Source organism: Ornithorhynchus anatinus, chromosome 7, assembly GCF_004115215.2.
Source record: "Ornithorhynchus anatinus isolate Pmale09 chromosome 7, mOrnAna1.pri.v4, whole genome shotgun sequence".
NCBI lineage: Eukaryota > Metazoa > Chordata > Mammalia > Monotremata > Ornithorhynchidae > Ornithorhynchus > Ornithorhynchus anatinus.
The window spans coordinates 68843819-68867195 of NC_041734.1; the positions used below are offsets into that span (position 1 = coordinate 68843819).

The 23377-nt window shown below is 47.8% G+C and overlaps 1 protein-coding gene across 4 annotated transcripts in view; it reads right to left on the minus strand.

The window, feature by feature from the left end:
• Positions 1 to 23377, minus strand: part of TBC1D22B (TBC1 domain family member 22B) — a 50012-nt gene that overhangs the window by 24377 nt on the left and 2258 nt on the right. For 2 of the 4 annotated variants that reach the window (XM_029069398.2, XM_029069402.2), the window contains exons 1-2: positions 13225 to 13363; positions 182 to 238 (exon numbers count right to left, since the gene is read on the minus strand). In XM_029069398.2, coding sequence (XP_028925231.1) covers positions 182 to 238; positions 13225 to 13280 — 113 coding nt within the window. In that variant the 5' untranslated portion in view covers positions 13281 to 13363. Of the gene's footprint in view, positions 1 to 181; positions 239 to 13224; positions 13364 to 23377 lie in introns of those variants that run through there. The other 2 variants (XM_029069401.2, XM_029069399.1) reach the window with 2 other exon arrangements.

Consider the following 23377-nt stretch of genomic DNA (forward strand, 5'->3'; position numbering starts at 1 on the left):
TGAAGCTGACACAGTCTACTCATTCATTCATTCAATCATATTTATTGAGTGCATACTGTGTGCAGAGCACAGTACTAAGCGTTTGGGAGAGAACAATATAACACTAAAAAGACACATTCCCTGCCCACAACGGTCTGACCCCGAGGGTGAGGAGGGGAGAAACATACACAGAAAGGCTTACTTTTTGGTGAGTCGAGGATCCAGAGGAGGGTGCTGGGCTCCATACACAGGTTGGATACTGAGTGGGGGAAGAAAAGAAAACTCTAAGTCATCAAATAACTACTGAGTATCCTCTGCGATGTCCAAGGCTGGCCAGGACCCCTGCAGATCAGGTCACCTGGGGTACTGTTGAGCATAAGCTACCCTGACCACTCAGCCTAAAAAAAAAAAATCTCCCGAGGCAGGCCCACAACTTCTCTGGATGAAAGGTTCCATCTCTCATCTCCTCTCTTAGGGAGCTCTTCCTTACAGCGTGCTCAAATCCTTCTGGCTGCAATCAATCTCCTCAGAGGAGACAGAGCCCAGCTGCTCACTCTTTTTCAAACTCGCTCCCTTTCCTGACTTGAAGATTTAATGATCCCCCTGTTTTCCAGGGAATGTAAACCCACTTTCTTCCACTTTTCCTCCCAGGACCTGTTTCTCCAAACCTTAATCATTTTAGTTGCCCTCTTCTGGACTCAGAAGCTGGACAGGAAGAAGAGAGCCAGATTTGAGCAGGATTCCATGTTGTAAACAGAGAAGCAGTATGGCCTAGTGGATATAGCACGGGCTTAAGAGTCAAAAGGTCAGGGGTTGAAATCCCAGCTCTGCCACATGCCTGCTGTGTGGCCTTAGGCAAGTCACTTCACTTCTCTGGACCTCAGTTACCTCATCCGTAAAATGGGGATTCACTGTGAGCCTTATGTGAGACTGACTACCTTGTATCTACCCCAGCATTTAGAACAGTGCTTGACACATAGTAAGTACTTAATGAGTACCATAATTTTTATTATTAGAGCATAGGCCTGAGTCAGAAGGACCTGGGTTCTAATCACAGCTCTTCCACTTATCTGCTCTGTGACCTTGGGCAAATTACTTCACTTCCCTGTGTCTCTGTTACCTGATCTGTAAAATGAGGATGAAGACTCTGAGCCCCACATGAGACAGGGACTGTGTCCAACCTACCTTGTATCTACCCCAGAGCTTAGTACTGTGCTTGGTGCTAAACAAATCCTATTACTATTATTATAAACACAAAAGCTTTGGAGCTAGGAGCCAGGTTTTGTTGAAGTTTAACTTGGTGGGAGGGGGCAGGGGTCTACAATAATACTAATATTTGTTAGGCGCTTACTATGTGCTTACTGGTGCTCAGCCTCAGCTCCCACCCAAACATCACTGAAGCGGGGAGAAGGCGCAGGGCTGAAAACAGCCGTAGCAGCAACAGGAGTGTGGGTGGATTCAGAGAAGCGAATAGAAGAAAATGGACGAGCCTTTGGAGATTGTAAGCTCGTTGTGGGCTTGGAATGTCACTGTTTAGTGTTGCAATGTACCTTCCCAAGTGCTTAGTACAGTGCTCTGCACACAGTAAGAGCTCAATAAATACAACTGAGTGAATGAATGTGGTGCCAGGGACAGATTCCAGGGCAGCTCACTCAGAAGCAGACGCCAGCAGACAATGAAGCTGGGAGCCTTAGGGAAAGAGCCTGCAGCTGACTCCAAAGAGACAATAAGACAAAGAAGGGAGGAGAGTCTCCTTTGGGGAAGGTTTCAATGTCCATCAAGTGCCCTGAATAAGAGCTAAACCATATTCAACTGGGAAACAATTGTCTGTGAAGGAGACTGCTCAGTTATTAGGTTCTGGGAGTCAAGCCTGTCTTTTCACTGGGGTAGCCATGGAGGTAAATCCGACAGGCAGCTTAGGACATTCTACTAGATTGTAAGCTCCTTGAGGTCAGGGATGGTGTCTCTCAATTCTTCCCGAGTGCTCAGTACAGTTCTCGGCACACAGTCAGCACCACTGCTTGAGTGACAGCAACAGAAATCAATGGCAACTCTCTGGGAGGGAGAGAATGTGTACTGGGGAGAAGAGGAACTATGACAGGGATTTTCAAACCTCGTTTCTGGTCTGCTGGCTCCCTCTCTACTCTTCTCCTGTTCCTTGCTCTGAAGAGAACCTCTCAACTGGATCTCACTCCAGACACTCCAGTCCCCAGGTCAAGTTTTCACCCCGTTCCTCCTGCCTGGCATACTCCCCCTATTCAGCTTCGACATCCCCCACCTTCTTTCCAACATCCCTAAATAATAATAATGGTGGTATTTGTTAAGTGCTTACTATATGCAAAGCACTGTTCTAAGCGCTGGGGGGATACAGGGTAATCAGGCTATCCCACTTGGGGCTCACCGTTTTAATCTCCATTTTACAGATGAGGTAAATGAGGCGCAGAGAAGTGAAGTGACTTGCCCAAAGTCACAGAGCTGGCAAGCGGTGGAGTCAGGATTAGAACCCATGACCTCTGACTCCCAGGCCCGGGCTCTTTCCACTGAGCCACGCTGCTTCTCATGCCCCTCCTCTGGAAGTGGAGGGGCAGGGGGTCTAATACCAATAAAGTCCCCCCACTTTCCCTGTCAAGCCACCCCAAAACCCATGTATTTATTAGTTTGTGTTTGATGTATTTATTCCCTGGGTCTTATTTGTACTTATTCCTTTACTCAGCTTTGAAGCTCTTGTCATCTTACGTCTATTGCCTATTAGAAAAACAGCATGGCATAGTGGATTGAGCACAGGCCTGGGAGTCAGAAGGTCATGAGTTCTAATGCCCACTCTTCCACTTGTCTGCTGTGTGACCTTGGGCAAGTCACTTCACTTCTCTGTGCCTCAGTTACCTTATCTGAAAAAAGGAAATTGACACCATGAACCCCATGTGGGACAAGGGCTGTCAGCAACTCAATTTGCTTGTATCCACCCCAGCACTTAGTACAGTGTCTGGAACAAAGTAAGTGCTTAACCAGTAGCACCATTATTATTACTGCCTTCTTCTCCGGCCCCCATCATTAGATAGCAAACTCCTGGAAGGCAGAAATTACCTGTGCTCATTTTGAACGCTCCCCAAGAGCCAAGACAGTGTACTGTGCCCAGCAGGTACTCAAACTCATTGATTTATTTAATATCTCCCCATCTAGACTGTAAGCTCACTGTGGACAGGGAACATGTCTGTTTATTGTTATATTGTACTCTCCCAAGCGTTTACTACAGTGCTCTGTACACAGTAAGCACGCAATACATATTATTGAATGAAATGAATAGTACAGTGCTCTAGACACAATAAATACCACTGATGGCAGCTTAGCATTCATGTATTCAGATTTATTGAGTTTTTACTATGTGCAGAACACTCTACTAAGCCCTTGGACGAGTAATATAAGAATAAACAGACACATGCCCTTCCCTCAGTGAGCTTACAGTCTAGAGGGGGAAACAGACATTAATACATATAAATTACAGATATGAGTGCCTTTTCACTTATCTAAGCCTCCCACTTTATTCTACACCACCCCACCCCAAAACTGGCTGGGAGTACCATTCCCGGTTCAATAAGCAGTGTGGGCTAGTGGATAGCGCATGGGCCTAGGAGTCAGATGTTCGTGGGTTCTAATCCTGGTTCCGCCACTTCTCTGCTGTGTGACCTGGGGCAAGTCAAATCACTTCTCTGGGCCTCAATTCCCTCAGATGTAAAATGGGGATTAAGACTGTGAGCCTCACATGGGATTGTGCCCAACCTGATTACCTAGTATCTAACCCAGAGTTTAGAACAGTGGCTGGCACAGAGTAAGCGTGTAACAAATACGGTTGAAAAAATTTAAAAAAACACCCATAGGCACTTGGAGTTTCTACTTTTGTAATAATAATAATTATGGTATTTAAGCGCTTACCATGTGCCAGGCACTGTTCTAAGCGCTGGGACAGATACGAGATAATAGGGTTGGACACAGTCACTGTCTCACATACGGCTCACGGTCTTAATCCCACTTAACAGATGAGGGAACTGAGGCCTGGAGAAATCAAGTGATTTGCCCGAGGTCAGAGAGCAGACAAGTGCCAGGATTAGAACCTTCCGACTCCCAGGCCCTTGCTCTATCCACTAGACCATGCCGCTTCTCATGTAGAGGAGGGGTCGGGGGCCTTAGGCAGAGCCGAGCCTACTTTGACGCAAACGCTGCCCTCTGCCAACTGGCATCTCCCCTGAGTATCCTGGACACAACTGGGCTCCTTCGCTGGCCTAGGCCAACCCCCAGCTATGCAGGGATAAGTTTCAGCGGGGAGTCTTTCCTTAGTGAAGCAGCTTTCCAATCATTCTCGTCGCCAAATACGGTCGATAAAATGACTCTGTGATGGCTTGGCTCAACCTCCCCCTTCCCCCTAACAGGTCTGAACCACATCCAAATCGCAATTTTCCATGGTGTAAAAACATGAAACAATGGCTTTCATCTCCTCTTCTACTTTCTAACAAGTAGCTAACTAGATGGGTTGGCGTTTGCTTCTCCTCCTCTTCCCTTTCCTGTTCCCTCTCTGACAGGGTTGCCACGATAATAACAATAATTGTGGTATTTGTTAAGCACGTACTACGTCCTAAGCGATGCGGTAGGTCCAAGATAACCAGGTCCCACATGGGGCTCACAATCTAAGTAGGTAGGAGAACGGGTATTAAATCTCCATTTTTTCAGATGCGGTAACTGAGGCATAGAGAAGTTTAAGTGACTCGCCCAAGGTCCCACAGCAGGCAAGTGGCGGAATCAGGATTAGAACCCAGATCCTCTGACAGCCAGGGCCATGTTCTCTCCACTAGGCCACGCTGCAGGAGGTGGCCGAAAGGCAGGCAGCAGGAGGACAAGGGACCTGAATGATAATCAAGAGTTGACTACAGTGGCTAGAAACTGAAATTCCTGTCTTGGGAAGTAGGGGAGAGAGTTACAAGAATATATTTTCCATTTCCAACATTTTCCATTTTCCCTATCTGTATGTGATTTGAATGTCTGTCTTCCCCTCTAGACTATAAGCTCCTTTTTTGTAATAAAATGGTATTTGTTAAGTGCTTCCTATGTGTCAAGCACTGTTCTAAATGCTGGGGTAGACACAAGTTAATCAGGTCAGACACAGTCTCTGCCCCACGTGGGGCTCACAGCCTAAGTAAGAGGGAGAGCAGGTATTGGCATCCTCCTTTTACATTTGATGAAACTGAGTCCCAGAGAAGGTGACTTGCCCAAGGTCACACAGCAGGCAAGTGGCAGCCAGGATTAGAACCCAGGACTTCTGATTTCCAGGCCCATGCTTTTCCCAGTAGGCCAGCTGCTTGCTGACTCTGGGCAGGGATCGTGTCTACCAACTCTACTATGTTGTACTCTCTCTCGAGTTTAGTACAGTGCTCTGCACAGAGTAAGTGTACAATAAACATCAACCTTGATAGAACCTAGCAGTTGGAGGAGGTTTTGTGTTTGAAAGAGAGTCCCAAGACTTTATGTTTCTAGAGTTTAAGGGAGGAGGCAGCCAGGTCCTGCTAATAAATAGCTGTGGAGCCTAGTGGATAAAACACGGGCCTGGGAGTCAGAAGGACCTGAGTTCTAATCCCGGATCCACCACTTGTCTGCTGTTTGATCTTGGGCAAGTCATTTAACTTCTCTGGGCCTCATCTGTAAAATGGGGATTTAGACTGTGAGTCACATGAGACATGGATTGTGTCCAACCTTTTATCTCCTCCAGCACTTAGAACAGTGCCAGGTCCATAGTAAGCACTCAACAAATACGACAATAAAGTAAATAAAATAAACCCCATAGTAAGCACTCACAAATACGACAATAAATAAATAAGTAAATAAAATAAATAAACCCGTGCTTAACCCCTAGAGGCTGCTCGTCTGGATCCATCTTTTCCCTCTGCAGGTTCTTGGTGGTTTTCCACAGAAGCCAAAGCTGTTATCTCAAAAGGGAATCGGATGCTTCCAGCTCCCACTGGAGGGGGGAGAAAGACTTCTAAGAATCCACCTGCCGGCAGGCTTCCAAGGCCCTGAATCCGAGGCTCCTAGCGGGACCCAGCCCCCTTGCCCTAAGAAGCCCTGTCAAAGAAAGGCTTTAAATTCAAGGGAGAATTAGTATTAGCCGCTGCAGTCTCTCAGCACGGGCTCCCTCTCTCCAACATGACCCAGCATGTTCCGACGTTTGTACAACTCAAATCGACCAGCAATAATTCACACGCAGATGAAGGGAAGTCGCAGAGTGAGATGGGTATTAACCCCGCAACTGCTCTCCCCCTGAAAGATGATCTGAGACAGCTTATCCCTGCTTTCCCACTTACCATTCAAAGGAAGCTACTTCCTTCCCAATCCCGCCGACCCCATCTGTCTCTGATCTTGCTCAGCAGAGACAGATCATCTTGGCACCTGGAGTCCAAGAGAAGCTAAAGACTGCATGCTCCTTGAGGGCAGGGAAGAGTTTCTCCCCACTCTGTTGTATTGTACTCTCCCAAGTGCTTAAATACAGTGCTTTGTACACAGTCAACGTTCAATAAATCCCACTGATTGACTGCCCCTTCCCAAGCTCCAGGAGACTCAGAAATCAAACTCGCTCAACATGGAGCAGGGTTCGCCTAGTGGATAGAGCATGGGCCAGGGAGTCAGAAGGACTTGGGTTCTAGCTCCGGCTCTGCCACTTGTCTGCTTTGGGACCTGAGGTAGGTCGTTGAACTTCTCTGTGCCTCAGTTACTTCATCTGTAAAATGGGGATGAAGACTGTGAGCCCCAGGTGGGACATGGACTGTGTCCATCCTGATTACCTTGTATCTAGCCCAGCGCTTAGAATAATGCCTGGCACATTGTAAGTGTTTAACGAATACCATTAAAAATAAAAACAAAATGCCAAAAGCCAAATCAACAGGTTAGTGGAGGGGCCCCCACTTCCAGCTGACGCTTAGTAAATACTTGCTGATGCTGAGAGTTTCCTTTCCTGTAACCAGGAGAAAGCCGATCATCTGAACACTCAGTATCCTAGCTCTTTGGGTTGTTTTAGAAAAAGCTCGGAAAATGTCTCAAATCCAAACTTTTAATTACCTAACCGATCATTCCCACTTAGTTTGGACAATCCCGCTGCATCAGGAGAGGTGTAATTCTACTCAGGGAAGTTCCTCCATAACCTGAGGGATAGAACTGGACGTTTTAAGGGATGCTTTGTTTAGAACCTGAAGTGCTTAAAGTAAAGCCCTTTAAATGAAATTCCAGACCTGGGTAATTAAGATCACTTTGATCACAACCAAGTGGCCCAAGAGTAATCTGTCATCACATCTGCCTTCATTTGTTTTGGACCCTCTTGGCTGAGAGTACTGCTAAATTAGTTTCATTTCCTGGTTGTGGTGCCCTGCTATGGAGTGGTTTCTGCAATTCCCTATGAGGCAGGGGAAAGTTTTCTTTCTTCAGAATCGAAAGAGACAAATGCCAAAGGCCTAGACTTGGGGATGCAAGGCATTTATGTACATATCTTTATATCTTAGAAATTATTTATTCATTCATTTTAATATCTGTCTCCCCCTCTAGACTCTAAGCTCTTGTCAGCTGTGTGACTGTGGGCAAGTCACTTAACTTCTCTGTGCCTCAGTTACCTCATCTATAAAATGGGGATTAAGACTGTGAGTCTCATGTGGAACAACCTGATTACCCTGTAATCAGCGTTTAGAACAGTGCTCTGCACATAGTATGCACTGAACAAATACCAACATTATTTAAGCTCATTATGGGCAGGAAACGTGCCTAATTCTGTTGTGTTCTCCCAAGCGCTTAGTACAGTGCTCTGTGCCTTGTAAGCGCTCAATAAATCACCACTGATTGACGCCCTCCCCAGCTTTCCTAGACCCAAACAAATCTGGGGCCTCTGACCTTGAGTTTCTCCCCAGAGCCCCATACTCTGGAAGAAACTGCCTGAAGGGTGGGACGAGTTGACAGTAGGGCGGAGGAGCAAACAAAGAGCATGAATAACAGAAGAGTAGATGCTTCTTAACTGCTTCAGGGGACAACCACCAGGCAGGGAAAAAAAACCCAAGGAAGCATGCTAAATATCTTGGCTGTGTGTAAATATCTTCACACAGCCACTTAAAATTGCCACTGGCCCTAAAGTTACTCTCCCCCCATTCAAAGCCTTAGTGAAGGCACATCTCCTCCAAGAAGTCTTCCCTAAGCCCCCCTTTCCTCTTCTCCCACTCCCTTCTATGTCACCCTGACCTGCTCCCTTTATTCAACCCCCCTCCCGGCCCCACATCACTTTTGCACATATTCGTCATTTATTTATTTATTTATTTATATTAATGTCTGTCTCCCCTCCTCTAGACTTTAAGCTCGTTGTGGGCAAAAAATGTGTCTGTTTATTGTTGTACTGTACTCTCCCAAGCGCTTGGTAGAGTTCTCTGCACTCAGTAATCGCTCAATAAATATGACTGAATGAATGAAATTAGACTATGAGTAAAGGATCCGGGGGTTGAATGGAGATGCACTTCTCGAAGGAAGGTTGGAAAACTCTCTCTCCCACAGCCCCCAAGGTGAACAGAGGGGGGAAAATGAAAGGGAACAGAACCTCGAAGTATGCACAGGAGTCACTGGAGGGATGAATGGCTGGTTGAAATTCTGGGGCTTTCTGACCCAGAAGAAGGAGAGCTTGGTCTCCCGGAAAAGCAGCAAAACCTAAGCAGAGAGAGCTCGGGCCTGGGAATCAGAGGACCTGGGTTCAAATCCCGGCTCCACGGCTTGCCTGCTGTGTGACCTGGGGTAAGTCACTTCACTTCTCTGGGCCTTAGTCTCCTCAGCTGGAAGGTAGGGATTTATTAGATATTTATTGAGCATTTACTATGTGCAGAGCACTGTTCTAAGCACTTGGGATGGCACAATACAATACCATAATTATTATTACAAGAGAAGTAGCAGATACACTCCCTGCCCATAATGAGCTTACAGTCTAGAGGGGGAGACAGATGTGACTATGAATAATTTATAATAAATAATTTAAAGCTATATATATAAGTGCTGTGGGTCTGTGGCCATTACCAAATGATCCCTCTTAAGGCTGGGAGCCACCTGTGGGATGGGGAATGATTATCTTCTGTTTACCCCAACACTTAGTACAGTGCTTGGCACAGTGTAAGTACTTAAGAAATACCACTGTTATTATGAATCAGGCCCACTCCTGGCCAGGCCTGACTTGACTTCCGGGGAGAGTCTGAGGTTACGCGGTGACTGAGGGGAAACCCGAAAGGCCAACAGCTGACTGTAGGGGAGACCCCAGTGGACTACAAAGTTGTTAGAAAATGGCTTCCTCAAACTCCTTCAGAATCCAGTAAGAGTTTTACAATGAACTGCCCTTTTCAAGGACTTTACAATTACTTGAATTAGCTTAGTAACTAGAGATCCTGGAGGCTGATTTTCCTTAGCTCTTTCTCTCCACTGAGCTTCTTGGTTCTCGGACAGAATTACATTTTCCTAATTTGAAAAATAATGCAGTAGTACAGCTTCCCCTGACCTTTGTCACTGCTTTGCTGGAAAAATGTATGCTCACCTCCTCCCAGGTCAAACACAGGACCAAGTTCCCAGGCCTGGACCAAAGAGAAAGGAGAATGCTTATGTGAGTGAGTGAGAGAGAGGCCCTAAGCAGCCTGGAAGGATTTATGTTCGTGCTGAACTATGTGGAGTTTTGTGTATTTGCTCTCTGAAGGGGATTACAATGGCCAAAAAGGAGTTGGGCCAATCCTCAGTCTAAGCAAGACCTCTCTCCGAGTCACCCTCTAATATCTAGGCTTGGGGAAGGGAAGCTAGAGGAGGCACGGACAACTTTTCAATTCTTTTGCTGCTTCTTCCACCAAACAGGTGAGGTTCAGCCCAACAGGAGTCTGTACTGAGCAACTAGGGTGTACAGAGTACTATACTAAGTGATTGGGAGAGTTGAATAGATGGGGAATTGGAAAGGCTGTCTAAGGTGAGAAGCAGGGAAATCACATATGGGAGGGGGAGAGGAGTGCAACTATAAAATCTCGTGCCCTTCACTCTTCCTCTCAGTCCCTCCTGGCACGGTCCCCATCTCCCACTATATTTAATTTTACTAAAATGCACTTTACAAAAAAAAGTTTTAGGGAATTAAGGGAATGTTCTTCCAACAATGTGCACCTATCTGGATAGAAGAAGAGGCGATGTCAGAAAAAATGGCTGGGCGAAAGCTTCGAACAGGGTATAGGTGGGAACCCAAATTCTCCTTGATGTGGGGCTCATCATGAACATAATGCCACACTATAGGAGAACTGACTGTTTTACATCTCAGCCTATAGTTACCCAAGTGTCACTCCCCATAATTCCAACCTAGAAGTCTTCTCTTCTCCCCCCGCCACAACCCCCTGACCCACAGTACCAGTTCCCCTCTCCCCATTCCCCCAACCCAGCCTGGCAGCTCCCCTCTCTCCCAATCAATCCATCAATCATATTTACTGAGCACTTATTGTATGCAGAGCACTGTATTAAGTACTTGGGAGAGTAAAATATAAGAGATTCAGTCGACAGGTTCCCTGCCCACAACACCCTCCCCTTCCTATCCTGGCAGCTCCCCTCTAATAATAATAATAAGCCTGGCAGCCCCCCAATCCCCATCCCATCCCAGCCTGAAAGCTCCCCCCTCACCATCTCCACTCTAGTCCACACTCCATTCATGAATCATATTAATAATAATAATAGTGGTATTTCTAAGCGCTTATTATGTGCCAAGCACCGTACTAAGCACTGGTGGAGTGGACACAAGCAAGTCGGGTTGGACACAGTCCCTGACCCATATGGGGCTCACAATCTCAATCCCCATTTTACAGATGAGGCAAGTGGGGCCCAGAGAAGTTAAGTGACTTGCCCAAGGTGACGCAGCAGACAAGTGGCAGAGCCAGGATGAGAACCCATGACCTTCTGACTCCCAGGTCTGTGCTCTATCCATTACACCATGCTGCTGTCCTTCGAAAACATTCAGACCACGTTTCCCCACTCAAAAAATTCCAGTGGTTGCCCATCCAACTCCACATCAAACAAAAACTCCTCATTATTGGCTTTAGAGCATTTAATCACCTTGCCCCTTCCTACCCCACCTCTACTCTCCTACTACAAGCCAGCCCGCACACTTCACTCCTCTAATTCACACCTTCTCCCTGTACCTCCATCTCGTCTGTCTTAGCACCGACTTCTCACCCACATCCTACCTCTGGCCTGGAACGTCCTCCCTCATAGCAGACAGATAATTGCTCCCCTCTACTTTAAAATCTTATCAAAGGCATCTCCTCCAAGAAGACTTCCCTGACTAAGCCCTCCTCTCCTCTTCTCCCTCTCCCTTCTGAGCCGTTCTTCCTGGCTCTAGACTGTAAGCTCATTGTGGGCAGGAATGTGTCTATCTGTTGTTATACTGTATTCTTCCAAGCGCTTAGTTCAGTGCTTTGCACACAGGAAGCACTCAATAAATATGAATGAATGAATCCCTCCCCTCCCCCACACCCCGTCTCCCAGCCTGGCAGTTCCCCTCTCCCCACTGCCCCCATCCCAACCTGGCTGTTCCCCTCTCCCCGGCCTCCCCATCCCAGCTTGGCAACTCCTCTCTGCCAACACCCCCATGCCAACCTGGCAGCTTCCCTCTCCCCATCCCCCCTATCCCAGCCTAGTAGCTCTCCCCTCCCAATGCCAAGCCTGGCAGTTCCCCTCTCCCCATCCCCCACATCCCAACTTGGCAATCCCTCTCTCCCCCATCCCCCCCATCCCAGCCTAGCAGCTCTTCCCTCCTAATGCCAAGCCTGGCAGTTCCTTTCTCCCCATCCCCACTACCTCAGCCTGGCAGCTCCCCTCTCTCAAACCCCCCATCCTAGTCTGGCAGCTTCCCTCTTCCCACCCCCCACCCCAGCCTGGCACTCATTCAATCATTCAATCGTATTTACTGAGCGCTTACTGTGTGCAGAGCACTATACTAAGCACTAGGAAAGTGCAATTCAGCAATAAAGAGAGACAATCCCTGCCCACACCAGGCATACAGTCTAGAAGGGGGAGACAGACATCAAAACAAGTAAACAGGCCTCAACATAAATAAATAGAATTATACATATATACATAAGGGCCGTGGGGCGGGGGAAGAGCAAGGGGAACGAGTTGAGCTGACAGGGAAGGGAGAGGGAGCTGAGGAAAAGGGGGCATCTCCTGATACCTACCCTCTCCTTATTGCCACCCATCCTGACCTGGCAGCTCCCTTCTCCCCAACCCAGCCTGGCAGGTCCCCTTGCCCTACCAGCCAGCTCCCCTCTCTCCGTCCTAGCTTGGCAGGTCCCCTCTCCCCAGCCCAGCCCGGAATCCCCCCTCCTCTCTATCTCCCCCATTCCAGCCTGGGGGCTCCCTTCTCTCTCTATCTGGGCATCCCATCCCAACCTGGCAGTCCCCCTCCCCTCACTCTCTCCCATCCCAGCCTGGCAGCTCCCCTCTCCCTCTATATTCCCCATCCCAACCTGGTAGCCCCCCTCCCCTCTATCTCTCCCATCCCAGCCTAGCACCCCCCTCCCCTCTATCTCTCCCATCCCAGCCTGGCAGCTCCCCTCTCCCTCTGCCTGGGAATCCCATCCCAGTCTGGCAGTTCCCCTCCCCTCTCTCTCCCATCCCAGCCTAGCAGCTCCCCTCCCCCTCTCTCTCCCATCCCAGCCTAGCAGCTCCCCTCTTCCTCTACCTGGGAATCCCATCCCAGCCTGGCAGCTGCCCTCTCCCTCTCCCTGGGAATCCCATCCCAGCCTGGCAGTCCCCCTACCCTCTATTTCCCCAATCCCAGCCCGGCAACCCCCTCCCCTCTATCTCTCCCATCCCAGCCTGGCAGCCCCCCTCTCCCTCTCCCCGGGAATCCCATCCCAGCAGCCCCCTTCCCCTCCACCTCCCCCATCCCAACCTGGAAGCTTCCCTCTCCCTGGGAATCCTATCCCAGCCCAACAGCCCCCCTCCCCTTTCCCTCTCTCCCCTCCCAGCCTGGCAGGTCCCCCCTGCCCGGCCTCCCCACTCCCCCCACCCAGCCTGGCCCCCCGGCCCCCCACCCTCCAATTCCCGTCCCGGCTGCTTCCCCCTGCCCTCCGGCCCGCAGTCCCAGCCCTGCTGCCTCTCCCTCCTCCAGGCCCCAGATGACGCCAGGCCCCCCGGCTCCGGCGGATGGGCCCCCTCGGCCCGGCCCGGGCTCACCTCCCGGGCAGTTTGGCGCTCCTCCTCCAGAACTGCCTGTTGTTGTCCGAGGCCATGGCCGGGGCTTCCCGGGGGCGGCGGGGCGGGAGGTGTGCGGTGGGGGAACCCGCCCCGCCGGGGACCCTGCCGCCCGACGGCCAAGGCCGCTTCCCGCCCGCCCGCCCTCCCTCCGCTCACCCCCCCTCCGCTCACCCCCTGCCAGACGCCGGGGCCGCCATCTTGGAGGCGGGCAGCCCGCCTCTGCTGCCATTGGTCGACGGCGCCGGCCGACGCAGCGCGGGCCAATCAGAGGCCGGCGTCTCTCGGGCAGCTGAAGCCGGCGAGAGCGTCGGGAACCGGGCACACAGGTGGGCGGGGGGGGAGGGGGGGGAGGAGCCCAGCGGAACAGGTGACAGGACCGGTCAGGACGGGGCCGAAGCCACCTTGACCCCCCACCGGGCCCGGCCCATTTTATTACAGCGGGGCCATTAATAAGAATAATAACGATGGTATTTGTGAAGCGCTTCCTACGTACCAAGCACTGTTCTAAGCGCTGGGGTTGATGCAAGGTCAGCAGGTTGTCCCACGTGGGGGCTCACGGGCTTCGTCCCCACTTTACAGATGAGGGAAATGAGGCCCAGAGCATAAGAGGGATGGTATTTGTGAAACGTTTCCTCTGTGAAAAGCACTGTTCTAAGCGCTGGGGTTGATGCAAGGTCAGCAGGTTGTCCCACGTGGGGGCTCACAGGCTTCATCCCCAGTTTACGGATGAGGGAACTGAGGCCCAGAGCATAAGAATGATGATGATGGTATTTGTGAAGCGCTTCCTATGTACAAAGCACTGTTCTAAGCGCTGGGGTTGATGCAAGGTCAGCAGGTTGTCCCACTTGGGGGCTCACGGTCTTCATCCCCAGTTTACAGATGAGGGAACTGAGGCCCAGAGCACAAGAATGATGATGATGGTATTCGTGAAGCGCTTCCTATGTACCAAGCACTGTTCTAAGCGCTGGGGTTGATGCAGGGTCAGTACGTTTTCCCTTGTAGGGACGCACGGTCTTCATCCCCATTTTATGGATGAGGGAACTGAGGCACAGAGCATAAGAATGATGGTATTGGTGAAGCACTTCCTACGTACAAAACACCGTTCTAGCGCTGGGGTTGATGTCAGCAGGTTATCCCACGTGGGGGGCTCACGATCTTCATCCCCATTTTATAGATGAGGTAACTGAGGCACGGAGAATAATAATAATAATAATGCTGGTATTTGTTAAGCTCTTATTATGTGCAAAACACTGTTCTAAGCACTGGGGGGATACAAGGTAATCAAGTTGTCTCACGTGGGGCTCACAGTTTTAATCCCCATTTTCCAGATGAGGTAACTGAGGCACAGAGAAGTGAAGTGACTTGCCCAAAGTCACCCAGCTGGCAAGCGGCGGAGCCGGGATTAGAACCCATGACCTCTGACTCCCAAGCCCGGGCTCTTTCCACTGTGCCACACTGCTTCTCAGTAGAGAGGACCGAGGAGCAGTAAGGAGAACTGGAGGTTAGGACTCCAGACTCCTGGGAAGCAACATGGGCCAGTTACAATATAATAATAATGATGGCATTTGTTAAGCGCTTACTATGTGCCAAGCACTGTTCTAAGCGCTTGGGATAGACATAAGGTTATCAGATTGTCCCATGTAGGGTTTACAGTCTTAATCCCCATTTTACAGATGAGGTAACAGAGGCCCCAAGAAGTTAGGTGACTTGCCCAAAGTCACATAGCTGGTAGAGAGATCCTAGGCCTGGCAGTCCAGAGGACCTGAGTTCCCGCCCTCTGCTCTTCCCCCTTCCCCTCCCCACAGCACTGTGCATATTTGTATATATTATTTATTACTCTATTTATTTTGTTAATGAGGTGTCTATATGTATGATTCTATTAGTCTCGATGATATTGACACCAGACTACTTGTTGTGTTTTGTTGTTTGTCTCCCCCGTTTAGACTGTGAACCCGTCGTTGGGCAGGGATTGTCTCTATCTGTTGCCGAATTGTACATTGAAAGCGCTTAGTATAGTGCTGTGCACATAGAAAGCGCTCAATAAATACAATTGAATGAATGAATGAATAATAGAGAAGAGCTCTAATAGAGAAGCAGTGAGCCCAGTGGAAAGAGCCCAAGCTTGGGAGTCAGAGGTCATGGGCTCTAATTCTGGCTCCGCCGCTTGTCAGCTGTGTGACTTTGGGCAAGTCACTTAGCTCCTCTGTGCTTTAGTTACCTCATCTGTAAAATGGGGATGAAGACTGTGAGCCCCATGTGGGACAACCTGATCACTTGTATCCCCCCAGTGCTTAGAACAGTGCTTTGCACATAGTAAGTGCTTAACAAATAGCATCATTATTATTAATAGGAGTCAGAGGTCATGAGTTCTAACCCCAGCTCTGTCTGTCAGCTGTGTGACTTTGGGCAAGTCACTTAACTTCTCAGTGCCTCATGGGGATTAAGACTGTGAGCCTTACATGGGAAAACCTGATTACCCTGTATCTACCCCAGTGCTTAAAACAGTGCTCAGCACATAGTAAGCGCTTAACAGATACCAACATTATTATTAATATTATTATTATTAATCCCACCATCACCGCTTGTCTGCTGTGTGACATTGAGCAGGTCACTTCACTTCTCTGGACCTCAATTCCCTCATCTGTAAAATGAAGATTCATTCATTTGATCATATTTATTCATTCAATCATATTTATTAAGTGCTTACTGTGTGCAAAGCACTGTACTAAGCACTTGGAATGTACAATTCGGCAACCAAGATAGATAATCCCTGCCCCAAAACGGGCTCACAGTCTAAAAGGGGGAGACAGCAAAACAAAACAAGTACGCTTACTGTGTGAAGAGCACTTTACTAAGCACTTGGGAAGTACAATTCCAGGGATTTGGGGAATTAAGGGAATTAAGGGAAGCAGTATGGCTCAGTGGAAAAAGCATGGGTTTGGGATTCAGAGGTCAAGGGTTCTAATCCCAGCTCCGCCGCTTGCCAGCTGTGTGACTTTGGGCAAGTCACTTAACTTCTGGGTGCCTCAGTTCCCTCATCTGTAAAATGGGGATTAAGACTGTGAGCCGCACATGGGACAACCTGATAATAATAATAATAATGTTGGTATTTGTTAAGCGCTTACTATGTGCAGAGCACTGTTCTAAGTGCTGGGGAGATACAGGGTAATCAGGTTGTCCCACGTGAGCTCACAGTCTTAATTCCCATTTTACAGATGAGGCACAGAGAAGTTAAATGACTTGTCCACAGTCACACAGCTGACAAGTGGCGGAGCAGGGTTTCATTCATTCATTCATTCATTCATTCATTCAATAGTATTTATTGAGCACTTACTATGTGCAGAGCACTGTACTAAGCGCTTGGAATGTACAAATCAAAACAGATAGAGACAGTCCCTGCCCTTTGACGGGCTTACAGTCTAACTGGGGGAGACGGACAGACAAGAACAATAGCAATAAATAGAATCAAGATTCGAACCCATGACCTCTGACTCCCAAGCCCAGACTCTTTCCACTGAGCCACGCTGCTTCTCTGATCACCTTGTATCCCCCCCCAGTGCTTAGAACAGTGCTTTGCACAAAGTATGCGCTTAACAAATGCCATCATTATTATTATTACTGTTATTATTAATTTGGCAACCAAGAGAGACAATCCATGCCCACTTCGGGCTCTCAAGACCGTGAGTCCCATAGGAGACCGGGACTGCGTCCAACCTGATTAGCTTGTTAGATATCTACCCCACCACTTAGTACAGTGCCTGACACATAGTAAGCACTCAATAAATGCAACTGACTGACAGGAAATACCTTGGAAAAAAAGGACCTGGATACTAATCCCAGCTCCGCCACTTATCTGTTGTGTGACCTTGGACAAGTCACTTCACTTCTCTATGCCTCAGTTACCCCATCTGTAAAATGGTGATTAAGATTAGCTTGTATCTACCCCATGCTTTGAACAGTGCCTGGCCCATAGTAAGCAGCTAACAAATACTCTGAAAAAAAGCCAAAAAATTTCAAATTGTCTGGAAGCCTTGAAAGATTTCTTTTTCCTCTTTCTGCTTCTCGGATTCCTCATGTAGGAAGAAGATTTTCTAATTAAATCAAAGTTAAAATCCCTGCTATTACGCAGCTTCCCTCTTCCCACATCTTTTTACCTCAGCACTGACATCTGGTATAGGGCAGGGTCGGGGGGAGCCTTGCTGGCTGCTCATCGGTTCAGATCTGCTCCTCGTTCCCATGAACTTCAAATATTACTACTACTGACGATAATAATAATTATAACTGTGGTATTTGTTAAATGCTTACTATTTGCCAAGCACTGTACTAAGTGCTGGGATAGATAAGCAGATTCCACATGGGGCTTACAGTCCAAGTATAAGGGAGACAGGTGTTGAATCCCCATTTTACAGATGAGGGATCCGAGGCTCAGAGAAGTTAGGTGACTTGTCTAAGGTCACAGAGCAGACAAGTGACAGAGCCAGTATAAAAGGCTAGATACAGGCATCCCTTTAGTCACCAATACCCTGCAAGCAATTTTTTTTGCTTATTTTAACAAATAAGAACCACTTTCCCATTTATGAAACCAATTTTCACTCTAATGAAATGTCATTCAAATAGGAGGCAAACAAAATTGAATTTTAGGCCCTGAGAAGAGGCTGTGTATGGATGTTTCCGGCTGCTAATGTAGAAAAATCTCCTGAAGCGAGCTACTTCTCAGCTTGCTCCAGCCTTCTCAGCACACAGAGCCACTCTTGGCATTGAGGGGTGTGTCTTGAGTAAGCACTAAAACCACACTCTTGTCACTCCCTTCCTCGTGAAACCTAATCGCCTCTGACTTTTTTGGCTGCTTTCAACTGGTTGCCCACTATCTCCTAGAAACTCTGCCTGACCTCGGCTTTACTGATCCAGTGATCTGGTTTTCATCTTACCTCCCAGACTGCTCCTTCTCAATTTCTACTGCTAGCTCTTCTTCCTCCCTTCACCCTTGAAGAGGGGGTGTCTCTGGGATCTCTATGCTTCTCACTTTACACCCACTGACCAGGGAGTTCAACCACCTTCATGGTTTCAGTTCCCGCTTCGGTGCAGATGACTCCCAAATCTACATCTCCAGCTCTGACCTCTCCCTGGCTCTACAAACTTATATTTCCTCCTGCCTTTGAGAGTTTCCATCTGGACGACCCACGAGCTCCTTAAACTTACTAGAACCTAAATGGAATTCCTTATATTCCCTCCTGAACCTATTTCTTCTTCCTAACTTTCCCACATTACCCACTACAACACCATCTTCCCTATTCCATAGACTCACAGCATCCTCCGAACTTTCTTCGACTCCTCTCTGAGAAGCAGAGTGACCTGGGGAAAGAGCGCAGGTTTGGGAGTCAGAGGATCTGGGTTCTATTCCTGGCTCTGCCACTTGTCTGCTACGTGATCTTGGACAAGTCACTTAACTTCTCGATGCCTCAGTTCCTTCATCTATGAAATGGAGATTGAGACTGTGAGTCCCATATGAGACAAGGACTGGGTCCAGCCTGATTAGCTTCTATCTACCCCACTGCTTAGTACAGTGCCTGGTACATAGTAAGCATTTGCAAATACCATTAAAAAAATACCTCACACGTTCACTCTAATTGTTCCCTTATAGTATTTCACTAACCCTCTCTTTCCTCTCCACCTGTATTCTCCTCACCCTGCTACAAATCCTCAAGTCCCAACTCGATTACCGTAACAGCACCCTTACTCTTCTCCCTGTTTCTGCCCTTTCACCTGTTCAGTCAGTCCTACATACCAGCTGCATGTATCATCTTTCAAAACCGTTCATCAGAACGTATGACTCCCCTCCTCAAAAGTCCCCATTGTTTCCCCATTGCTACTAATAGAAAATAAAAGCTTCTGACCATCAACGTAAAAGCTCTCTACCAGCTAATTCATCATCAGTTTATTGAGTGCTTAAGCTGTGCAGAGCATTGTAATAAGTGTTTGGGAGGGTTCAGTAGAGTTAGTAGATGGGGTCCCTGCCCTCAAGGAACACTGTACTTTCCTCTCAGGCCACATACCCACTTGTGCTCTCTGCCCCTGCTAGCAGGCCAAACTGCACTTCCTCTCCGGTCTTCCTCCTTTTTATTTATGTATTTATGTATTTATTTTTAATGACATTTGTTAAGCCCTTACTATGTGCCAGGCACTGTATTAAAAACTGGGGTGGCTCAATCGATCATATTTATCAAGTGCTTACTGGGTGCAGAGCACTGTACTGATTGGGAGAATACAAAATAACAATTGGGAGACACAGTCCATGCCCATAGAGAGCCTAGAATGGGTGTGAACAAAACATGAACGTTCAAAGAAATTTAACTTGCTAATCAGGTTGTACACATTCCCTGTCCCGCATAGGGCTCAGAGTCTTAATCCCCATTTTACAGAAAAGTTCATCGAGGCCAAGAGAAGTTAAGTGACTTGTCCAAGGTCACACAGCACACAAATGGTGGAACTAGGATTTGAATCCTTTGTCTCCTAGGCTGGCGCTCTTTCCACTAGGCCACACTGCTTCTCTGCCCCTTTATTTATGCAAGCCTGGGAGCGAGCTCCAAGCAGAAAGTGGGTGGGCGGGAAGGAGGGAGAAAGAACAGAAGCCCTAGAACTTTCCGTGGGTGGGAAAGTGGAATGTAAGAAACCACTGAACCCAGGGAAAAGAGGAAGCAATGGGTGGCAGGAGGGATAATGATAAAAAACTTACAAAAGCTCCTTATGGTCTAAATAGGACCTTGCTCAGCTCCAGCACTCAGTGGTCAGAGCTGGTCTGGATAGATTGTACTTCAAAACAAATGAGGCGAAGGGAGTCTAAAGGAGATTTAGAAGAGATGAGGCGAGTGACGGAAAAGTTTAAGAACTTAGTGGTCATTGGTGAGTAACCTGCTAAAGAGAATATCTGAGGAGAACTGAATCACTTTCTTTGTAATAATAATAACAGTAAGGGCAATTTGGTAAGCTCTTACTGTGTGCCAAGCACTGTTCTAAATGCTGGGGTAGATATTCTTCATTCTTCAAATGCCATCGAGTCGTTTCCGACCTACAGCGACTCCACGGATACACCCTCTTCAGAATGTCCCATAATAATAATAATGATGGTATTTGTTAAGTGCTTACTATGTTCCAAGCACAATTCTAAGCGCTGAATAATAATAATAACTGTGGTATTTGTTTAAGTGCTTACTCTGTTAAGTGCCAGGCTCTGTACTAAGTACTGGGTGGATAGAAGCAAATTGAATTGGACACAGTCCCTGCCCCACATGGGGCGCACAGTCTTGATCCACATTTTACAGATGAGGTTCCTGAATCACAGAGAGGTCAAGTAACTTGCCCAAGGTCACAGAGCAGCCAAGTGGCAGAGCCGGGATTAGAACACGGGTCCTTCTGACTCCCAGGCCAGTGCTCTATCCACTAGGCCACACTGCTTCTCTGCATCTTCTGTTATAAAGTTATTCTGGTATGTATATCCGTAGAGATTTCTTGTTAAAGATACGAAAGTGATTTACCACTGCTTCCTCCGCGCACTATAAATCTGAGACTCTGCCATGGTCTTTGATCAATGTTTTGACCGCTTGATCATCCACCTTTGACTCTTTCCCACGCCACGGCTGCCCAGCATAGGTCACTTGACTTTGTCTGATGCTTTAGCTCAGATATTTCCATTATGGTTCATTCATTCATTCAATAGTATTTATTGAATGCTTACTTTGTGCAGAGCACTGTACTAAGTGCTTGGAAAGTATCATTCAGCAGCAAATAGAGACAATCCCTACCCTATAAAGGGCTCACAGTCTAGAAGGGGGGAGACAGGCATCAAAACAAGTAAAGAGGCATCAGTAGCATCAATATAAATAAATAGAATTATAGATAAGTACACATCATTAATAAGATAAATAGAATAATAAATATGTACATATATACACAAGTGCTGTGGGGCAGGTAGAGGGTAGAGCAGAGGGAGCTATATGGCATAGGTCTAAACTTCATCCACATTCGCAAACTCTCCTGCCATGATAAGGTGTCAATTCATTGGAGAAGGGGTAGATACTACCATTATTATTATTATTATCATCATCAACATCTTATTTGTTAAGCTCTTACTCTGTTTCAAGCCCCATTCCCAGCTCTAGGGTAAATGCAAGATAATCAGGTTGGACACAGTTCCTGTCCCATGATGGGTTCCCAGTTCAAGTAGGAGGGAGAACAGCACTTAATAGTTGTGTTATTTGTTAAGCGCTTACTAGGTGCCAGGCAGTATAGTAAGTGCTAGAATGGATACAAGCAAATCCACTGGCATAGTGGATAGAGCACGGGCCTGGAAGTCAGAAAGTCATGAGTTCTAATTCTGTGTCTGCCACTTGTCTGCTGTGCGACCTTGGCCAAGTCACCACTTCTCTGGACCTCAGTTACCTCATCTGTAAAATGGGGACTGAGACAGTGAGCCCCCTGTGGGGCAAGGGACTGTGTCCAACCCGATTTGCTTGAATCCATCCCAGTGCTTAGTAATGTCTGGCACATAGTAAGCTTTCATAATATCCCGACTGGATTATTGCATCAGTCTCCTCTCTCATCTCCCTTCCTCCTATCTCTCCCCACTCCATTCTATTCTTCATTCTGCTATCCAGATCACCTAAAAACCTCCAGTGGTTGCCTATCGACCTCCACACCAAACAAAAACTCCTCACTCTTGGCTTCAAAGCTCTCCATCACCTTACCCCCTCCTACCTCACCTCCCTTCTCTCTTTCTACTGCCCACGCCACACGCTCCGCTCCTCTGCCGCCCACCTCCTCACCATCCCGTTCTCGCCTATCCCGCCGTCGACCCCTGGCCCACGCCCTACTGCTGACCTGGAATGCCCTCCCTCCTCACAGCCACCAAACTAACTCTCTTCCCCTCTTCAAAACCCTACTGAGAGCTCACCTCCTCTAGGAGGCCTTCCCAGACTGAGCCACCCCCTTTCCCTCTGCTTCCCCTCCCCTCCTCTCCCTCTACACCCTCTGCTCTTCCCCCTTCCCCTTCCCTCAGCACTGTGCTCATTTGTATATATTTTTATTACCCTATTTATTTTGTTAATGAGGTGTACATCCCCTTGATTCTATTTATCATGATTAAGTTGTCTTGTTTCTGTCTGTTTGTCTCCCCCGATTAGACTGTAAGCCCATCAGTGGGCAGGGATTGACACTATCTGTTGCCGAATTATACATTCCAAGCGCTTAGTACAGTGCTCTGCACATAGTAAGCACTCAATAAATACTATTGAATGAATGAATGAATAGTAAGCAATTAACAAATACCACAATTATTATTATCATTATTATTATGTCTGACTGGCACCTCAAGTCGAACACCTCCAAAACTGAACTCCTCATCTTCCCTCCCAAACCTTGCGTTCCACACAATGTTTCCATCACTTTTGGCGATATCATCATCCTCACTGGCTTTATAGTTGACTCACCTCTCTCTCAACTAACATCTTCAGTCAGCCACCCAATCCTATTGGTTCTGTGTTCACAGCATTCCCAGTATCCACCCCTTCCTTTCTTCCAGACTACCAGTCCGAGCATTTGGCATATTCTAACGTGACTACTGCCTCAGCCTCCTTGCGGACCTCCCTGCCTCCAGCCTCTTTATACTCTGTTGCTTCCTCCTCCTCATAATTTATTTTAATGTTTGTCTCTCCCACTAGAATGTAAGCTCCTTGAGGCCAGGGCTCATGTCTACTAACTCTACTGAATTTTCCCAAGCATTTAATAAGGTGTTCTGCACAAAATAAACCCTACAAATATAACTAACTAAACCACTCAATCAACTGTATTTACTGAGGGCTTACTATTTCCGGAACGCTGCACTAACTGCTTGGGAGAGTACAATACAACAGAGAGTACAGTACACATGATCCCTCTCAGGGTTGTACCTGGAGACTTTCCAGTTCTCTACCAGTCTCGGCTAGGGGAGGGAGAGTCAGGCCTACCCACTTTATTCCTAGCTTGAGCAGTGGTTAGCGAGTGGAAGGAAATCCACTACAAGTCAAAACTCACCCATGCTGGATAGCAGCGGCATGGGCGAGAGTCTAGGGCTGAGACTCAAGTTTACTGCACAGCAGTG